Source organism: Lineus longissimus, chromosome 1, assembly GCF_910592395.1.
Source record: "Lineus longissimus chromosome 1, tnLinLong1.2, whole genome shotgun sequence".
In the NCBI taxonomy this organism is placed as follows: domain Eukaryota; kingdom Metazoa; phylum Nemertea; class Pilidiophora; order Heteronemertea; family Lineidae; genus Lineus; species Lineus longissimus.
The window spans coordinates 23,458,420-23,472,386 of NC_088308.1; the positions used below are offsets into that span (position 1 = coordinate 23,458,420).

Consider the following 13,967-nt stretch of genomic DNA (forward strand, 5'->3'; position numbering starts at 1 on the left):
AGTTATTAAAAGTTATGCTGAGAAAGGTTTTTGTGGACAACATCAATTGCCTGTGTCCACCACTTATCGGAAGTAAGCATGGCTTCCGAAAGCGATGAACACGTTTCTGACATTTCTGGCGATGAAATAGACACTAAAAGCGAAGAAAATGTTACTTTTAAGTCACTGGTATGTGTCTGTTTATTGCATAATGTATTTTTTTTTGGCTTCAATTCATTTCTTTGACGGTTCTCCGTTGAACCGCCTGATCTAGAGCCAAATGAGCCTATCTATCTATTTTATATCTTCAGGGAATTGTGGATGTCCTGTGTGAAGCATGTGAGCAGTTAAAATGGAAGGTGCCTTCAAAAATTCAGAAAGAATCTATCCCAGTTGCTCTAGCAGGTAAGGATGTGCTTTGGGCAGGCTTCCTCGGGAATTATTTGCAATACTTCCTCAATTTGTAAAGTTGCAAATTAAAACTAAAGTACATGTAATTTTCTAGACTTTCGAAATGATAGGGAAGAGTCTATGGCCCTATGCATTATTCTAGGAGCAGATAACAGCAAAGTAGCTGTTAATGGTTGAGTGGTTGTCCTTCCATGTGAATTGTGATTTCACTCCGCCAAACTTGGTGCAGTTATTTTGTATTGCAACTATTAAGTCGCACATAATGCGACTGTGAAGACTAGACATAGTCGTATGGTCAAGTAAATAGACCCATTGTTTGTATGTCCCTCTTTTGTTTGTTTACAGGCAATGATGTCATAGGTTTAGCAGAGACAGGATCAGGAAAAACTGGGTCATTTGCCCTGCCAATTCTACAAACTCTTTTGGAGAGCCCTCAGCGCCTTTACGCCCTGGTCCTTACACCTACAAGGGAACTGGCCTTCCAGATTTCCGAACAGTTTGAGGCTTTAGGGGCCGCAATTGGAGTGAAATGTGGTAAGTATGGCCTTTGAGGATCCCTTAATGGGTATGAGAAACTGCAGAAAACAAGAAATTCAGGATCTCATGAATATCTTTTTTTCCAGGAGTGATTGTTGGAGGAATAGACATGATGACACAGGCCTTGGTCTTGGCAAAGAAACCACACATAATTATAGGTATGTTATGGTCATCATTGTCAGGGTGTTTGCTGTTCAAGATAAAGATTCTGTAAAAGATTCAAGTTTGTATGCTGAGGCATCCCTAACTGCCTTTGGTGAAATGATATGTAAACTTTGAAGTGGAAATGACATATTTCATTCAAAAACTATTTTTGTATCTAAAATCCTCCAAATTGTCACTGAATGTGTGCCAACCTCTCATTATACTCTACCTGTTTTTCAGCAACACCTGGCAGATTGGTTGATCATCTTGAGAATACAAAGGGCTTTAATCTCAGGTCTCTGAAATATTTGGTAAGTTCATATGGTTATGGTACGAGATATAGAAAAACCGCTCTTTCAAACCCTGGAGTTCCTCTATGAAAGCCTAAAAGACTGACTGTGTGTAGTAGTTGCAAGTTAATTGGATACAAAGTTAGATTGGTATAAAGTGCTATAAAAGCTGCAGTTAAATCATAATAACCCTATCTCATCAACAGCGGCCATACATGTACATATTTGTCTTGTTTTCCAGGTGATGGATGAAGCAGACAGAATCCTCAATATGGATTTTGAGGCAGAGGTAAGGACCTCTTGTTAATGTTGGTATTGAAATAGAGATGTCTCTTCCTTTAAACTTGGGGAGGTGTGGACTAGCTTTTGACAAGTTTTCAGTGCTTCCATATTGAGTGATCAATGTGACACTGTGTGACGCAAACTTTTTTCAATGTTTCTTTCATAGGAATTGCCAATCTAACACATTCATTCCTCATCATCTGAAGTCTCGTTATCATGCTTTCAGGTTGACAAAATCCTCAAAGTTATACCTCGAGAGAGAACGACATATTTATATTCGGCTACAATGACGAAAAAGGTAAGCTCACCTGAGTGTGATTTTGTCGTTAGAGCAATCGTTAGCAGACCAGAAAACTGTTGAATGCAATTTAAATTCTCATTATGATGGACATCATTGTCGGTTTATGTTGAGCTGCTAGCTATGTTATCGTAATTTTCTTCAGATTTGATGACGATCTTCTCATTCAAATTTTCAGGTCCATAAACTACAAAGGGCGTCATTGCGTAATCCTATCAAAGTGGAAGTCTCAAACAAATACCAAACAGTAGAGAAGCTGCAGCAATCTTATCTATTCATACCTGTCAAGTTCAAAGTGAGTAAGGATTTCCTATGACAGCACTGGGACTCACTTTTAAGATATTTTGTTCTTGTCTGAGCACTGTTTCACGGAGGTGTTGGAAATCAAAACACAACGTGGATTGAATTTATTGACCTCTAGAATACCAATTCTGATCACTACTTTCGAAATCGGTTTATTTCCATCTGAACTCGGTCATATCAATGCTTGCTTTTTGTGCACAAAATAATAAACTTTGAGCCAACTCTTTTTCTGAACAAGCTCAATATCATATCAACTCCGTACTTGATCGTCATGTTGGTCATAAATTCTATTGTTTCTTCCAGGATGTCTATCTGGTTTATATTCTAAATGAGCTCGCTGGCAATTCGTTTATGGTGTTCTGCAGTACTTGTGCCAATACACAGAGAGTAGCATTGATGTTACGGAACCTTGGATTCACAGCAATTCCTTTACATGGGCAGCTTAGTCAGGCGAAACGACTTGGAGCACTCAATAAATTCAAGAGTAAAGACCGATCCATACTTATAGCGACAGATGTGGCTAGCAGGTGAGTACAAAACAACATGTTCTGATTACCTTTGGTTTGCAGATGGTGCAAAATTCAAACATTTGGAGTGTGTCTTTAATAATTTGGGAGAGTGTTACTATTCTTACATGTAGCTCATCGTCAGTGTTTGATGGATGGACTTTCTGGTATTATGGTGATCTTTTGACACCATGCAGCATCTTCTAAGATTACCTTTGTCATGATGAGGAGAGGAGCTGTGCTACATTTAAAACATTTGATTGTCTTCCAGAGGTCTCGACATTCCCCATGTTGATGTCGTGATAAACTTTGACATACCCACACATTCGAAAGACTATATCCATCGTGTTGGGCGAACAGCCAGAGCTGGCCGATCAGGAAAGGCCCTGACATTCGTTTCACAGTAAGTTCTCTTTTCCTATTTGTATTCATTCGGGGTGTTGGTTTAGCAGGCAAGTCTCAGGCAAATATAAGGACATCCAATAAAGTCCTCAGTTGAGCAGACTGGTCATGGACACATGTAGATGTACAGGAGGCCATCCAGAAATGATCTGTTCAGGAGATGAGCCATGTGGCATGGATTGACCCCACTACGACAAATAGTATAAAAACATTCTGGGAACTCATTTCAGGTACGATGTGGAACTCTTTCAGAGAATTGAGCACCTGATAGGCAAAAAGCTACCATTACATAAGACAGAAGAAGAAGAGGTGATGCTGTTAATGGAACGTGTGACCGATGCCCAACGATATGCAAAAATGGTCAGTGTATAGCAATCTTTTTCCAGTCTCGTACACAAAAGCCTTATTCCTTTTAGAATTGAATATTTGCAAATCGTATAGTAATCTTGAATTCTAAGGACTTTTAAATCATCTGACTTTACAGGCCTGGTGCGTGAGGGGTCAGTATAGGGCCATCTGTGGTGAAGTCTTCTCAAAATTGTTTTGGTTTGCTGTTGTCTAAATTTTGTCTTGTTTTATTTCAAGGAAATGAATGAGAATGATCCGAAACGAAAAAGGAGAGCAGGAAAACATGATGCGGGTGATGACACCGAGGAGGCTTCGGGGGTGCGGAGAAAATTCGGAAAGAAAAAGATGAAAAGAAGTTGAGTTTGTAGCATATTGAATAAAGTGTTAAAATGTATGTCGCAGTTAAAATACATGCATTTGAAGAGGACTTGACCAGAGGGTCTGTGAAAGTGAACTTGAAAAAAACATTTGAGCACATCTTTACATACTAATGTCCAATTTTGCTTTTGAGGACATTTTCAATTGTTTTTCAGACTGGTGTCATATCAAGTAATAATTTTCATTTTAGTTGATAAAGACACATTCTGATGAACAAGATGGTACCAGTGACTCCATTTGGCTGAAAATGTTGGTTACCATGTTTTGGCATGAACCCCTTCATTGATGTATGTTGTTATTGTATGATTTGGTTTAAAATAAAAAGTCAAACCTGAATGTACCTTTTGCCTCATTCATTTGTCATTTCACAGGGTCATACTAATTAATTCCCGACCTACCCCGACCTTTACCGACTTGCGGAAAATGCTACCAAAATATAGTGTTTTTATCATCAGAATATTTATAACTCGCACAACGTAGTGAGTGTAATGGTTGAATACGGGCCATCTCGGCCTAACGCCAACTCGGCCTACCAACTTGGCCTCGGCCCTGACCAACTCGGCCTGGGTAAAAAACCAACTTGCCCTGGGTTATACATTTTTGTTTTTTTGGTTTAATTTCTTATATGTGAATATCAGTTTCACTCGTTTAGTTGGTATACCATAGTCTACCTTTCCTGTAAATTTAAAGATAATTCATTGGGCGATACAGGAGAAAATTGAAGGTTTTTCTGCTGATTTCAGAAGGACCGGACCGAGTTCGCCGGGGAACGACTTCTCCTGTTAAATGCAGTTCACGACCAAAATATACACCAGGCATGAGGAGCACTGGAGGTACCTGGAGTGGGCAGGCATAAAAACTTCACATGTTTGGTGCTGATGTCATCTTAAACTGCCGACATATTTTATCGGCAATTAATAGGAGACATTAAGATACAAGTGACATAAATACTAGTCATACTTGTAAATGTTACACGACTTTCCTTTCAATATAAGTTCTTATCTGCCATCTATAAATCAAAACCTGGTCGTGAAATTCATACTCCCAGTCACTGGAGTGAAGACTGAAGACCTTCCACCTCAGTTCCAACTATAGCCGCAGACGATGAATTCATTTCGCATTTCAAACCTTTCTTTCTTATTTGCATGTCATATTTTTATCCTCCGCTAATAGCTGTAATTAGTTGAGCTGGGAGGGGGGGGGGGGGTTATTCAAATCCTGCATCCACCCTCAGATACACAACAGGGGAGCTAGGGAGGAAGGACTTTCGTTTCAACTGACCAGAACCTGGTATAACTGTCCTAAATGTCTGGTCCAGAGTAGTCTCTTTATGTAATTAAGGGTAACTTTGATCTCCTGTTCTCCTCAGTCAGATGGACAGCTACACAAAACTAGAATCCTGGAGAAAAGACAACCTGGATCATGTCACATCTAGTCGGGACAAGACAAAAAATCAGGTGGCATTTAAACATGATCATGTCAGGGATTCACCATGGTGAATTCAGTGTTCACCATGGTAAATGAGAGTTAACCATGCTCACCATGGTGAAATCTTATCCGTGTGGGGTTTTTCAGCCTGCTTTTTTTCCAGGTGCAGCATACGGACAAAATAATTTCTCCAAGCTGTACCCCCTGGTTCACTGTATCACCTTTTGGGCTAGGCGCAGCCAAAGGGTTTGTGTAATACCATTCATATCCCTCGGCATTGATCCCATACATGTTGCTGTGGCCCTGAATTTGACCATTAACTTGATCTGTCTCATGATTTCAGAGGTGACTGACCCCTCGGCCCATGAGGTGTGAAAGCGAGAATGATGAGTGCCAGTCTTCAGAATGACGAGGTGGCAGTGCCCAGTCACATCACAATCACATCAACATTATCAGGATGATCAGGTCACAGATCGCCGATTCAGGGGACATTCGCCACTCCAATTTATCATGCCATAATTGAGACATGCGACAACATTCGTCACAGCTGGTAACTACTATTCATATCTTGGACATGCAGCAGCTGGTTGTGACATGGTCTCCCAGAGGGAGACTACGGGCATTAGAGTGCTCAAGACGATCCCAACAACTGACTCGGCATTAACCCGAGTTAAGAACGAACGAATTTGGGTACGCGACGCCATTTTTGTTTTGCTGCGAAGTTTGTTGAGAATCTCTTACATTTTCCCGATTTTTTCCGAAAATGTCTGCTCACGACCAGATTCGAGCTATGCTCGACGAACTAATGGGAACAGGGAGAGATGGTACGTATAAAACATAATAAGAAAATTGGAAATTGAACCTACATCGTCGATCCAAAATCGTAAAAATTTCGATTCTGTAGTTTTACATTGTGATTGTGTGTGATGACGTCACCACATGTATGACTTCAGCACATTCAGATCATGCTTTTCGATGTATGCAACAAGTGAATGTTGCGAATGGTAAAGTAATAGCAGCCTAGCATTTCTGAGATATTTACTGGTAGATGGACTCAACGATCGACAGTGGATGGAGTGAGTTCTACTATCTCGCAGACACAGTATCTCGGGCTGCGCGACTCGAGCTGATTGATGATTGATGGCTGTACTTGCCTTTGGCTCTGCCACCCTGACTGCAATGTCCTTTGCATTGAATGATTGATCGATGGGACGAGGACAACATACAACAGTCAATCATGGAATTGGAAATCTCATATCAATGGTTCCAACAATATCTATTACCCATTGATTGATATCGACTATATTCCTACCAGACTTTGGGTAACTGGAGTATGACATATAGGGTCAGATTATTATCGAACTCTTTGAGTTGTTACCGGTAGAATGTTAGAAATGAAACTTTCGTTCAACAGGAATTGAGTTCTTTATCATTGCCTTTAGTGGTTTTCAGATTTGCTAATCAAGATCTTTCATTCCAGTATCCAGGAAAGGGATTGGATGTTCAAAAATCATTTCCTGGTGATTGTGGAAGTTCTTTAGAGTGTGTCAATGAAAATTCATTTGGCGGCTAACAATTCTTATTACCGAAAGTGATTGAAATAATTGGGAGAGAAAGCTGATGGTGGTGAAGATGTCCCCCCTAAGTTAAAGACACTTTCATGAGAGAAAAGCTGTGCAGAATAGTTTCCATAATCCCATAAAGTTGCTAACTTGATTAATCAGGCATTTTGACTTTATCTTCCAACCAAATTGAACAAAATATCTTTTGAATTCCAAATTCATAAAAAGTGACCCTTTGAATGAGTGCTGGGAAAGGCAGATTTGAGTGCTGTCTTGAATGAAAATGCCAATCAGCACACTAGGTCGTAAAACAACATGATTCACTAAGTACATGTAAATGTTGAAAATGGCAATGTTACTGTATGATTAATTTCCGAATTCCCTGTTTTTTAAGGGAACTACATGTATAATGTGGTGTATACCAGTGGGATGGTCCACAAGACGTGAGTTCACAGAATCTACTTTCGAATTCCAGCAAGGCTGCAAGTATTAATCTCCGTTGAACCCTATTGAGAGAAGTTCATTCTAACAGACTTGAAACTATGCTTTTAGAACAAATCACCTCTATTCATGACATATAGTTTCTAAGATTTGCCTCTGTTACTCTAAACTATATGTCCTCAGTGGAGCACAAGATACATGGTCGTTGAAAGTTATTGATTATAATTTTTCAATTTTATTGGTAAACTTCAGAGTTTTTTTTTGAGTATCCCTGTTTTCTGATGTGAGTTGTCATGACCATTGCCCATTTTTGGTTCTACTGTGATGTGACTTCGTCACCATAAGGTTGGATTATATGCATCTCAATAATGCAAGTACAAGTCTGATAAACTGGTTCATGTTGCTTCAGATGGCTGTTTGTGTTACTGATTTCATTGAAGGTTATCCGTAATCATATCTGTCCGATTTTAGCTGAAGACCATGACCCTGCTGAACAATTGCGATCTCCTCTTTCAGAATATTGAGCAGTGATATCTAGCATCACCCACCTGCCTCATACAGGGATCTTGCAGATTGTACAACATGGACCACACGTGTGTATACCCATTATGGTTGGAAATATTTTGTGTTGTTTCTCCTAATGAATGATGCCTGCTGGCCTTGACTTGTAATAAACACCAATTGTAATTCCCTTAAATTTAGATTTAGATTTTACAAAATATTTTTGGATCCTAATCAGCTTTCGGCTGTACCATTACACGGAAGCTGTGTGTCTACTATTATTTCCTATAATGGCATAAATTAACTAGTCACCAATAAATTGGAATTGTCTGTCTTAAGTTTTTTTAAAATCTTGATTTGAACTTTTATGAAAAAATCCTTGAGAAAATAAAAATTTTTGTGGGCATCTAATTTTGAAATTGCTGAAAATGTGTATTGCCAGTCAAGACCAGTATTTCATTTACAGTACTCTGATGTACCATTTATGTACAGGTTCAATAACCATACAGCATTAGAGAAAAAGGCTTACTAACACAGGCCATGATGCACAGCAAATTGTCAGTTGGTGTCCATCAGGGGAGTTATTTTACAGTTTTGCGATTTGCTAGGTGCATCATGGCCTTTGTCTTGACCTTTCTTTCTTAGTGTGCTCTCCTCTCTTGAAATGTCAACATTCTATTTGACATATAGTTGTATGATTGTGATAAATTTTAGGTGAGAACAACAAATACAAGGTGAAGTTTGATGATGCTCGGGTATGTAGAAGCTTCCTGCTCGGGTGCTGTCCCCACGATATACTCGCAAGTACAGTAAGTATATTTTGTTCTTTTTCCTGAAGTATTACTATACATTTGGGTTGCCACGTCTACTGCTTGGGCTGGACTGAACTGTTTGGGTACGTAGTTTGTACCAGTAGTAGACTGAATTGCACTGAATAGTTCTTACCATTCTTGACTTCATACCACTGTGTCACTGATTCGGTGCTACAGCAAGAAATACAGGTGCATTCCTAGCATATTTATTTATTGATTTAATTAAGGCCTCCCCTTCAATCACCCAACAAGTTTCTATCTGCCTTTGCTGCCAGTACAGTTACCTAAAAATGATGAAACTTTCTTGACACATGTTGAAGTTTATCATCTGTTCAGTTACGAGCATTTAAAATTTGATTCAGTTCATAATTTTTAAGAAGAAACTGATGTTCCCCTGCTTAAAATAAGAATTCATCATAAGAACAAAATACTTATACGATGCATAGTTTCATAACAACATTATGCTTGTCAACGTCATAACTTGTGAGCAAGTAGATGGAGTATATAAATGATAAATATACCTGGAACGATCTAACAATACCTGTCTTCATCACTTGAAACAATTGATTGAAACCAGCTATCTGCACCTGTGGACCCCACATCCAAGTTGTCAGTTAAACCTGAATTGTGTATTTGGGAGCCAGCGGTCTGTAAGTAAAATATGTCTTATCAAAGACTCATCGACATGGGATATTCTAAGAAGACTTTGTAAGTTTTTAACTTTGCCTTTTTTTGGATGGCCTTTGATGTCGACATTTGGTGCGATCTCTCATCTTTTAAGGTCAGTATAGAGAGAGAGAGAGAAGCACACAGTGTACATATAACTCGACCACTTCTAGGCATGTGACAGAAATTTTATGAATTATTCACTTCTGTTTTCAGCGAATGGATCTGGGAGAATGCCCAAAGATACACGATCTTGCTCTGCGGGCTGATTATGAGGCTGGCTCCAAGAAGAAAGACTTCTACTTCGATATTGATGTAAGTTATTTGGGTAATGTATCTTTCTGGTAACCATGTTCTGGCATGGTGCGATAAAAGGAGCTTGTTGGAGGCCTCTGTGATGTCATGAACTTCTTGAATGCATGCACAGCAAGTTCATAACCATTAAGCATGAGGATATGTTTGATAAATCCCTGTCTCAAACCGAAAAACCTTGTATATTCTCGTTAATTTGATTGAAATCAATTTTTTGAGTCAATGTGCAATATCTTCGTCACCTTTGCCTTATCACATTTGCAGGCAATGGAACACCTTCAGAGTTTCGTGCAAGACTGCGATCGCCGGACGGAGCAGGCTGCAAGACGCTTGAAAGAAACCCAGGAGGAGCTCAGTGAGGAAGCAAATTCTAAGGTAAAGTAGCATCGGGTTGTACAGTGTAAATTATAAAAAAACCTGCTGATGTTGGCAAATTGATAATGATAGCTTGTTTCATCTTTGTGAGCAATTCATTTACATGTATTTTGATGTGCCTCACAACCATGTTGACTCAAATACTTCATGACAAGTTCTCAAATAGTTTTGTGTTTGTTAGTGAGTGTCTCTCTTTATAACTTCATGGTCTATCTTGTTCTCCAGGCTGAAATAATTCATACACTTGGTGAACAGATCGGTACAAAGCTAGCCAAGGCTGAGCAGTATGGAGCTGACGGTCATGTGGAGGAGTCGCTGAGGTACATGGAGGAAGTGGAAGATTTGAAGAAAAAGAAATCTCAAGCTGAGGTATGATCATGGAGAAAATGGCAATGTCATGTTGAAACAGTGCCAGTGGTTCGGAAGCACATTATGGGAGTTTGAAGAAGTAGTGTTTGAGCAAACTGAAGGCACTGGTCTGAGCCACTTTTCTCACTGGCAGATACAGTGTAGAATTTAAGTGAAAAGATCGTATTTGAGGAGCTAGTCTTCTCTGTTTTTGATATCATATTCAACATATCAAACAGCTAAAATACTATTCTGAACTTGACCTTGGCCCCTGACAGAAACATAGCAGTGACTAACATTGAAACAAATACTCTTCTCTTTCCAGACGGAATTTCGCAATTCCATGCCAGCATCAAGCTACCAGCAGCAGAAGTTGCGTGTTTGTGAAATTTGTTCTGCCTATTTAGGCATTCATGACAACGACAGGCGACTTGCTGATCACTTCGGTGGCAAGCTTCATCTTGGTTTTATCACAATCAGGGACAAGCTGGAAGAATTAAAGGTCAGTGTGGTTGTTATTATCTTGTCTGTTGTAGTCTATTCATCTGGACTGGTATATTGAAAGAAGGTAAGGTGTCTGTTGACATGCTTAGCCCTGCAGAGCAATGTCATTGTCACGTGGAGTAAATCCCTCATTTCAACTCGCTTTGCCATGAAACTTTGCCATATACATGTACTTTATTTTATTGAATTGTGATTTCAGATAAGTGTTGCTGAAAGACGTAAGCAGAGAGAGTTGGAGAGGGAAGAAAGACGTAAAGAGCGTGCCAAAGAACGTGAAGAAGGAGCAGCTGCTCGCCGTCAATCTCCAAGTGAGAGTCGCAGTCGTAGAAGCCGCAGCTCCAGTAAGTCTAAGAAACGCAGCAGGTCCAGGAGTCGTAATCGTGATCGGGAGCATCGGAGGAGACGGAGTCGCAGTAATAGCAGAAGACACAGGACTAGGAGTAGGAGTACAAGCCGGAGTAGGCGAAGGAGGTGGGTGATCTGGGAAGATACTGAGGAGTCAAATTACTTTACTAAGTGTAAGGTTTGGACAGCGCTAACAGAACATGTACTCACGGTCGAAGGAGACATTCTAAATTAATTTTTTTTGGGGGGGGTGGGGTGCTGAATCCCCCATCTTTTTGTCATCCAGATGTCTCATGTGAGATTCTTTTATTCCGTAATTCTTGCTGAGATGCATATGTAATGATGCCGTGATATTATTCATAAAGATAAACAATGTTACCCTTTCAGGTCTCGTTCAAGATCGAGGGACCGTAGGAGGCGGTGGAGGAGTAGGTCAAGGTCTCGGTCACATCGTTCAAGTAGGTCACGACGATCTAGATCCAGAGACCGCAAGGACAGATCAACATCAAGGCAACGTTCATCCGAAGGTCAAGGCAGGAAGTCAAGGTGAGATATTCAAAGACGTTCTGATGTTTGACAATAATTACAAGAGTCCTCTGGAAAGTACTGAGAGCAAAAATTACAAAATTAAATCCTGGCAGAAGTGGACCATTCACCTTCTTTTCCCTTAACATGTTATTGAGTTGATTTACCAGGAGAAAATAGTCTGGGAATTTACATTTCTCAAGTAACTTAATATTTGAGAGAGAACATGATATCTTGCAGTTGTAATAGAAAAAATTAAAGGGTAGGAATAGACAAAACGAAAGGAAGAAGATTCGACACAGTAATTGTGTGATTGTTGATTGTTTTGTTTGCGGATGATGAGCCTGTATTCCATTTTATAGGTCTGAATCAAAAGAGAGAATTCGTGCTCGGTCCAACAGTGAATCCAGTCAGTAAGTAGCATTATTTAATTACGAGTCCAGCTTGATTTATGTGAAACCTTTAGTGCAATGGGGGATGGATATCTGCAGTGATAGCATGTGGTAGGTGTCAGCTTGTTTATATATAATGCCAGTTGTGGGATACATCGGATTTATTATAATGTATTCATATTTAGATGCTTTGTTGACAGTCCGCTGCATGTTTCCTATTTAATCTGACATTCCTTTTGGTTACGCTTACAGTGAAGCTGCAGCTGATCAGGAGGAGACACCACAAGAAGTACCGCAATTCCAACCAATTGGAGGATGGACAGAAGTACAGCCGGCTGTTGGCACTAGTAGTGAGCAACAAGATTAAACAACTGATTTTTTATCAAGAAATACATGCAGGACTCCCATCCACAGAAAGATCACCTGACATTAAATTGATATTTTGGAAAGTATTGCAACAAATGTGGTTGAAGGTTTAACCAGAATTTGTGAGCCTTCTGTTATGAAATGACAGCATGTGTTGAAAAAGTATGTGTTGTGCCTGCAGCTGGAGCATGGACCTTAATGGGAATAAAGAGTGCTTATTTATGAATTTAAAAGTGAAAAAGATGCGGATTTGATGCGGGGCCCTAAAGGCGACGTTTAGAAGAGCTGTTAGTAGAATTCGAATAAAGAATATCACATGAGTTATCGTAGTCACTTGATTTTTTTTTCTTCAAACATATGAAAAGAACTGTCCTTTTCGAATACACAGAGCAGTAATAGTACCAACATTTGTAGTGAGAACTTGTGCATTAGTTCTGTGTTGTATTTGAAGACCTTGAAACATGTCATGGTGTCACTTGATTCGGATCGATTTTTCAGTCCCTTTTCATTCATTTATTCAGGTACTTATAGGGTGAAATTGTACAGACTGACAGTGTATATACATGTATATCAGCTTTGATGAATCATTGTTACTATCATTATCAACTTGTTCATTTGGTTACGGTACATGTTAATTTCCTTTGATGTGTCATGGTTTTGGTTATTCCACACTGTTTCCCTCGAAATTCCTGTTGTGTTTCATTTTTCTCCATTGTGACTTGAAATCTGTATTTCAACCAGTGTAGTTTGAATAGAATATTGTGACCAATGACTAGAGCGTTCCATTGGCATCTGTAAGTATAAACATCCCAAAGGTGTTACGTACTTGAATAGAAAGTGCCAATCTTCCAACTAAAGATTCCTAAAACAAATCGGGGTGTGAATGAAACACTCAGTGCATTATTATATGTGCACATCTTCTGATTTCATATTCAAAATCGTCAACCAATTGTCCTTTAAAATATTCTCTGATGCAGCCTGCCTTAGTCCACAACTGATCGATCTACATTGTACCATCATTGAAATATGGTGTTCATGTTCTCTTCTTTTGTAATTATGCGTAACTTGTTTTTATTCAATGAGCAAGTGTAATAAAAGGTTTTCAGTATAATCACTTCGTCTTTGTTTTGTGATACGAGTCCTGTAATAATGCTGTGGGAGCAGCAACATCTCTCATCTTGCAAGTGACATACGTATGTCAGAGTGGCCGAGAAGAGAAACCCCATGGCCTGTCTGTGCAAGGAACCAGTGCTGCCAACCCAGAAATGTACAGGTACAATGCATGTGTGCCTTTGATCGTAGTGTTATTCGCAATGCAGACTGCGCCTGCTCTTGGAAGTTACCACACGGTGCGTGTAGAGGATTGCCTCCTTTTCAATTGCGTGCTGTGGGTAATGGCTGTATTCAGTAGAAGATCCAAATGCACATCGAGAGGACTGTACATGTACGACAAGCAGTGTACATGTATGCTCCATCCTATCCTCTCCTATGGCAATATTGGGAATCATCAGA

The 13,967-nt window shown here is 39.6% G+C and overlaps 2 protein-coding genes across 8 annotated transcripts; both read left to right on the plus strand.

Moving 5' to 3' along the window:
* The first annotated feature begins 78 nt into the window (after nt 1-78).
* On the plus strand, nt 79-4,214 carry LOC135487460 (probable ATP-dependent RNA helicase DDX47). The gene is made up of 12 exons (XM_064771181.1): nt 79-168; nt 291-384; nt 736-924; nt 1,014-1,085; nt 1,312-1,382; nt 1,603-1,650; nt 1,870-1,941; nt 2,120-2,236; nt 2,548-2,771; nt 3,022-3,153; nt 3,383-3,512; nt 3,738-4,214. Exons 1-12 carry the CDS (start codon nt 79-81, stop codon nt 3,858-3,860), a joined length of 1,362 nt encoding a protein of 453 aa, XP_064627251.1. The 3' UTR covers nt 3,861-4,214.
* A 1,776-nt stretch (nt 4,215-5,990) lies between these two features.
* Nucleotides 5,991-13,566, plus strand: LOC135493091 (putative RNA-binding protein Luc7-like 1). Of its 7 annotated transcripts, none has more exons than XM_064779988.1 (11): nt 5,991-6,130; nt 7,263-7,350; nt 7,826-7,902; nt 8,525-9,603; nt 9,865-9,975; nt 10,201-10,344; nt 10,649-10,825; nt 11,027-11,298; nt 11,560-11,718; nt 12,060-12,110; nt 12,342-13,566. In XM_064779988.1, the coding sequence occupies exons 4-11, from the start codon at nt 9,508-9,510 to the stop codon at nt 12,454-12,456; spliced, it is 1,125 nt and encodes a 374-aa protein (XP_064636058.1). In that variant the 5' UTR covers nt 5,991-6,130; nt 7,263-7,350; nt 7,826-7,902; nt 8,525-9,507; the 3' UTR covers nt 12,457-13,566. The 7 variants fall into 7 exon arrangements, with proteins under 7 accessions (XP_064636058.1, XP_064636087.1, XP_064636051.1 ...); XM_064780017.1 differs by having other exon boundaries at nt 9,505-9,603; XM_064779981.1 differs by having other exon boundaries at nt 7,263-7,311.
* Nucleotides 13,567-13,967: the final 401 nt, after the last annotated feature.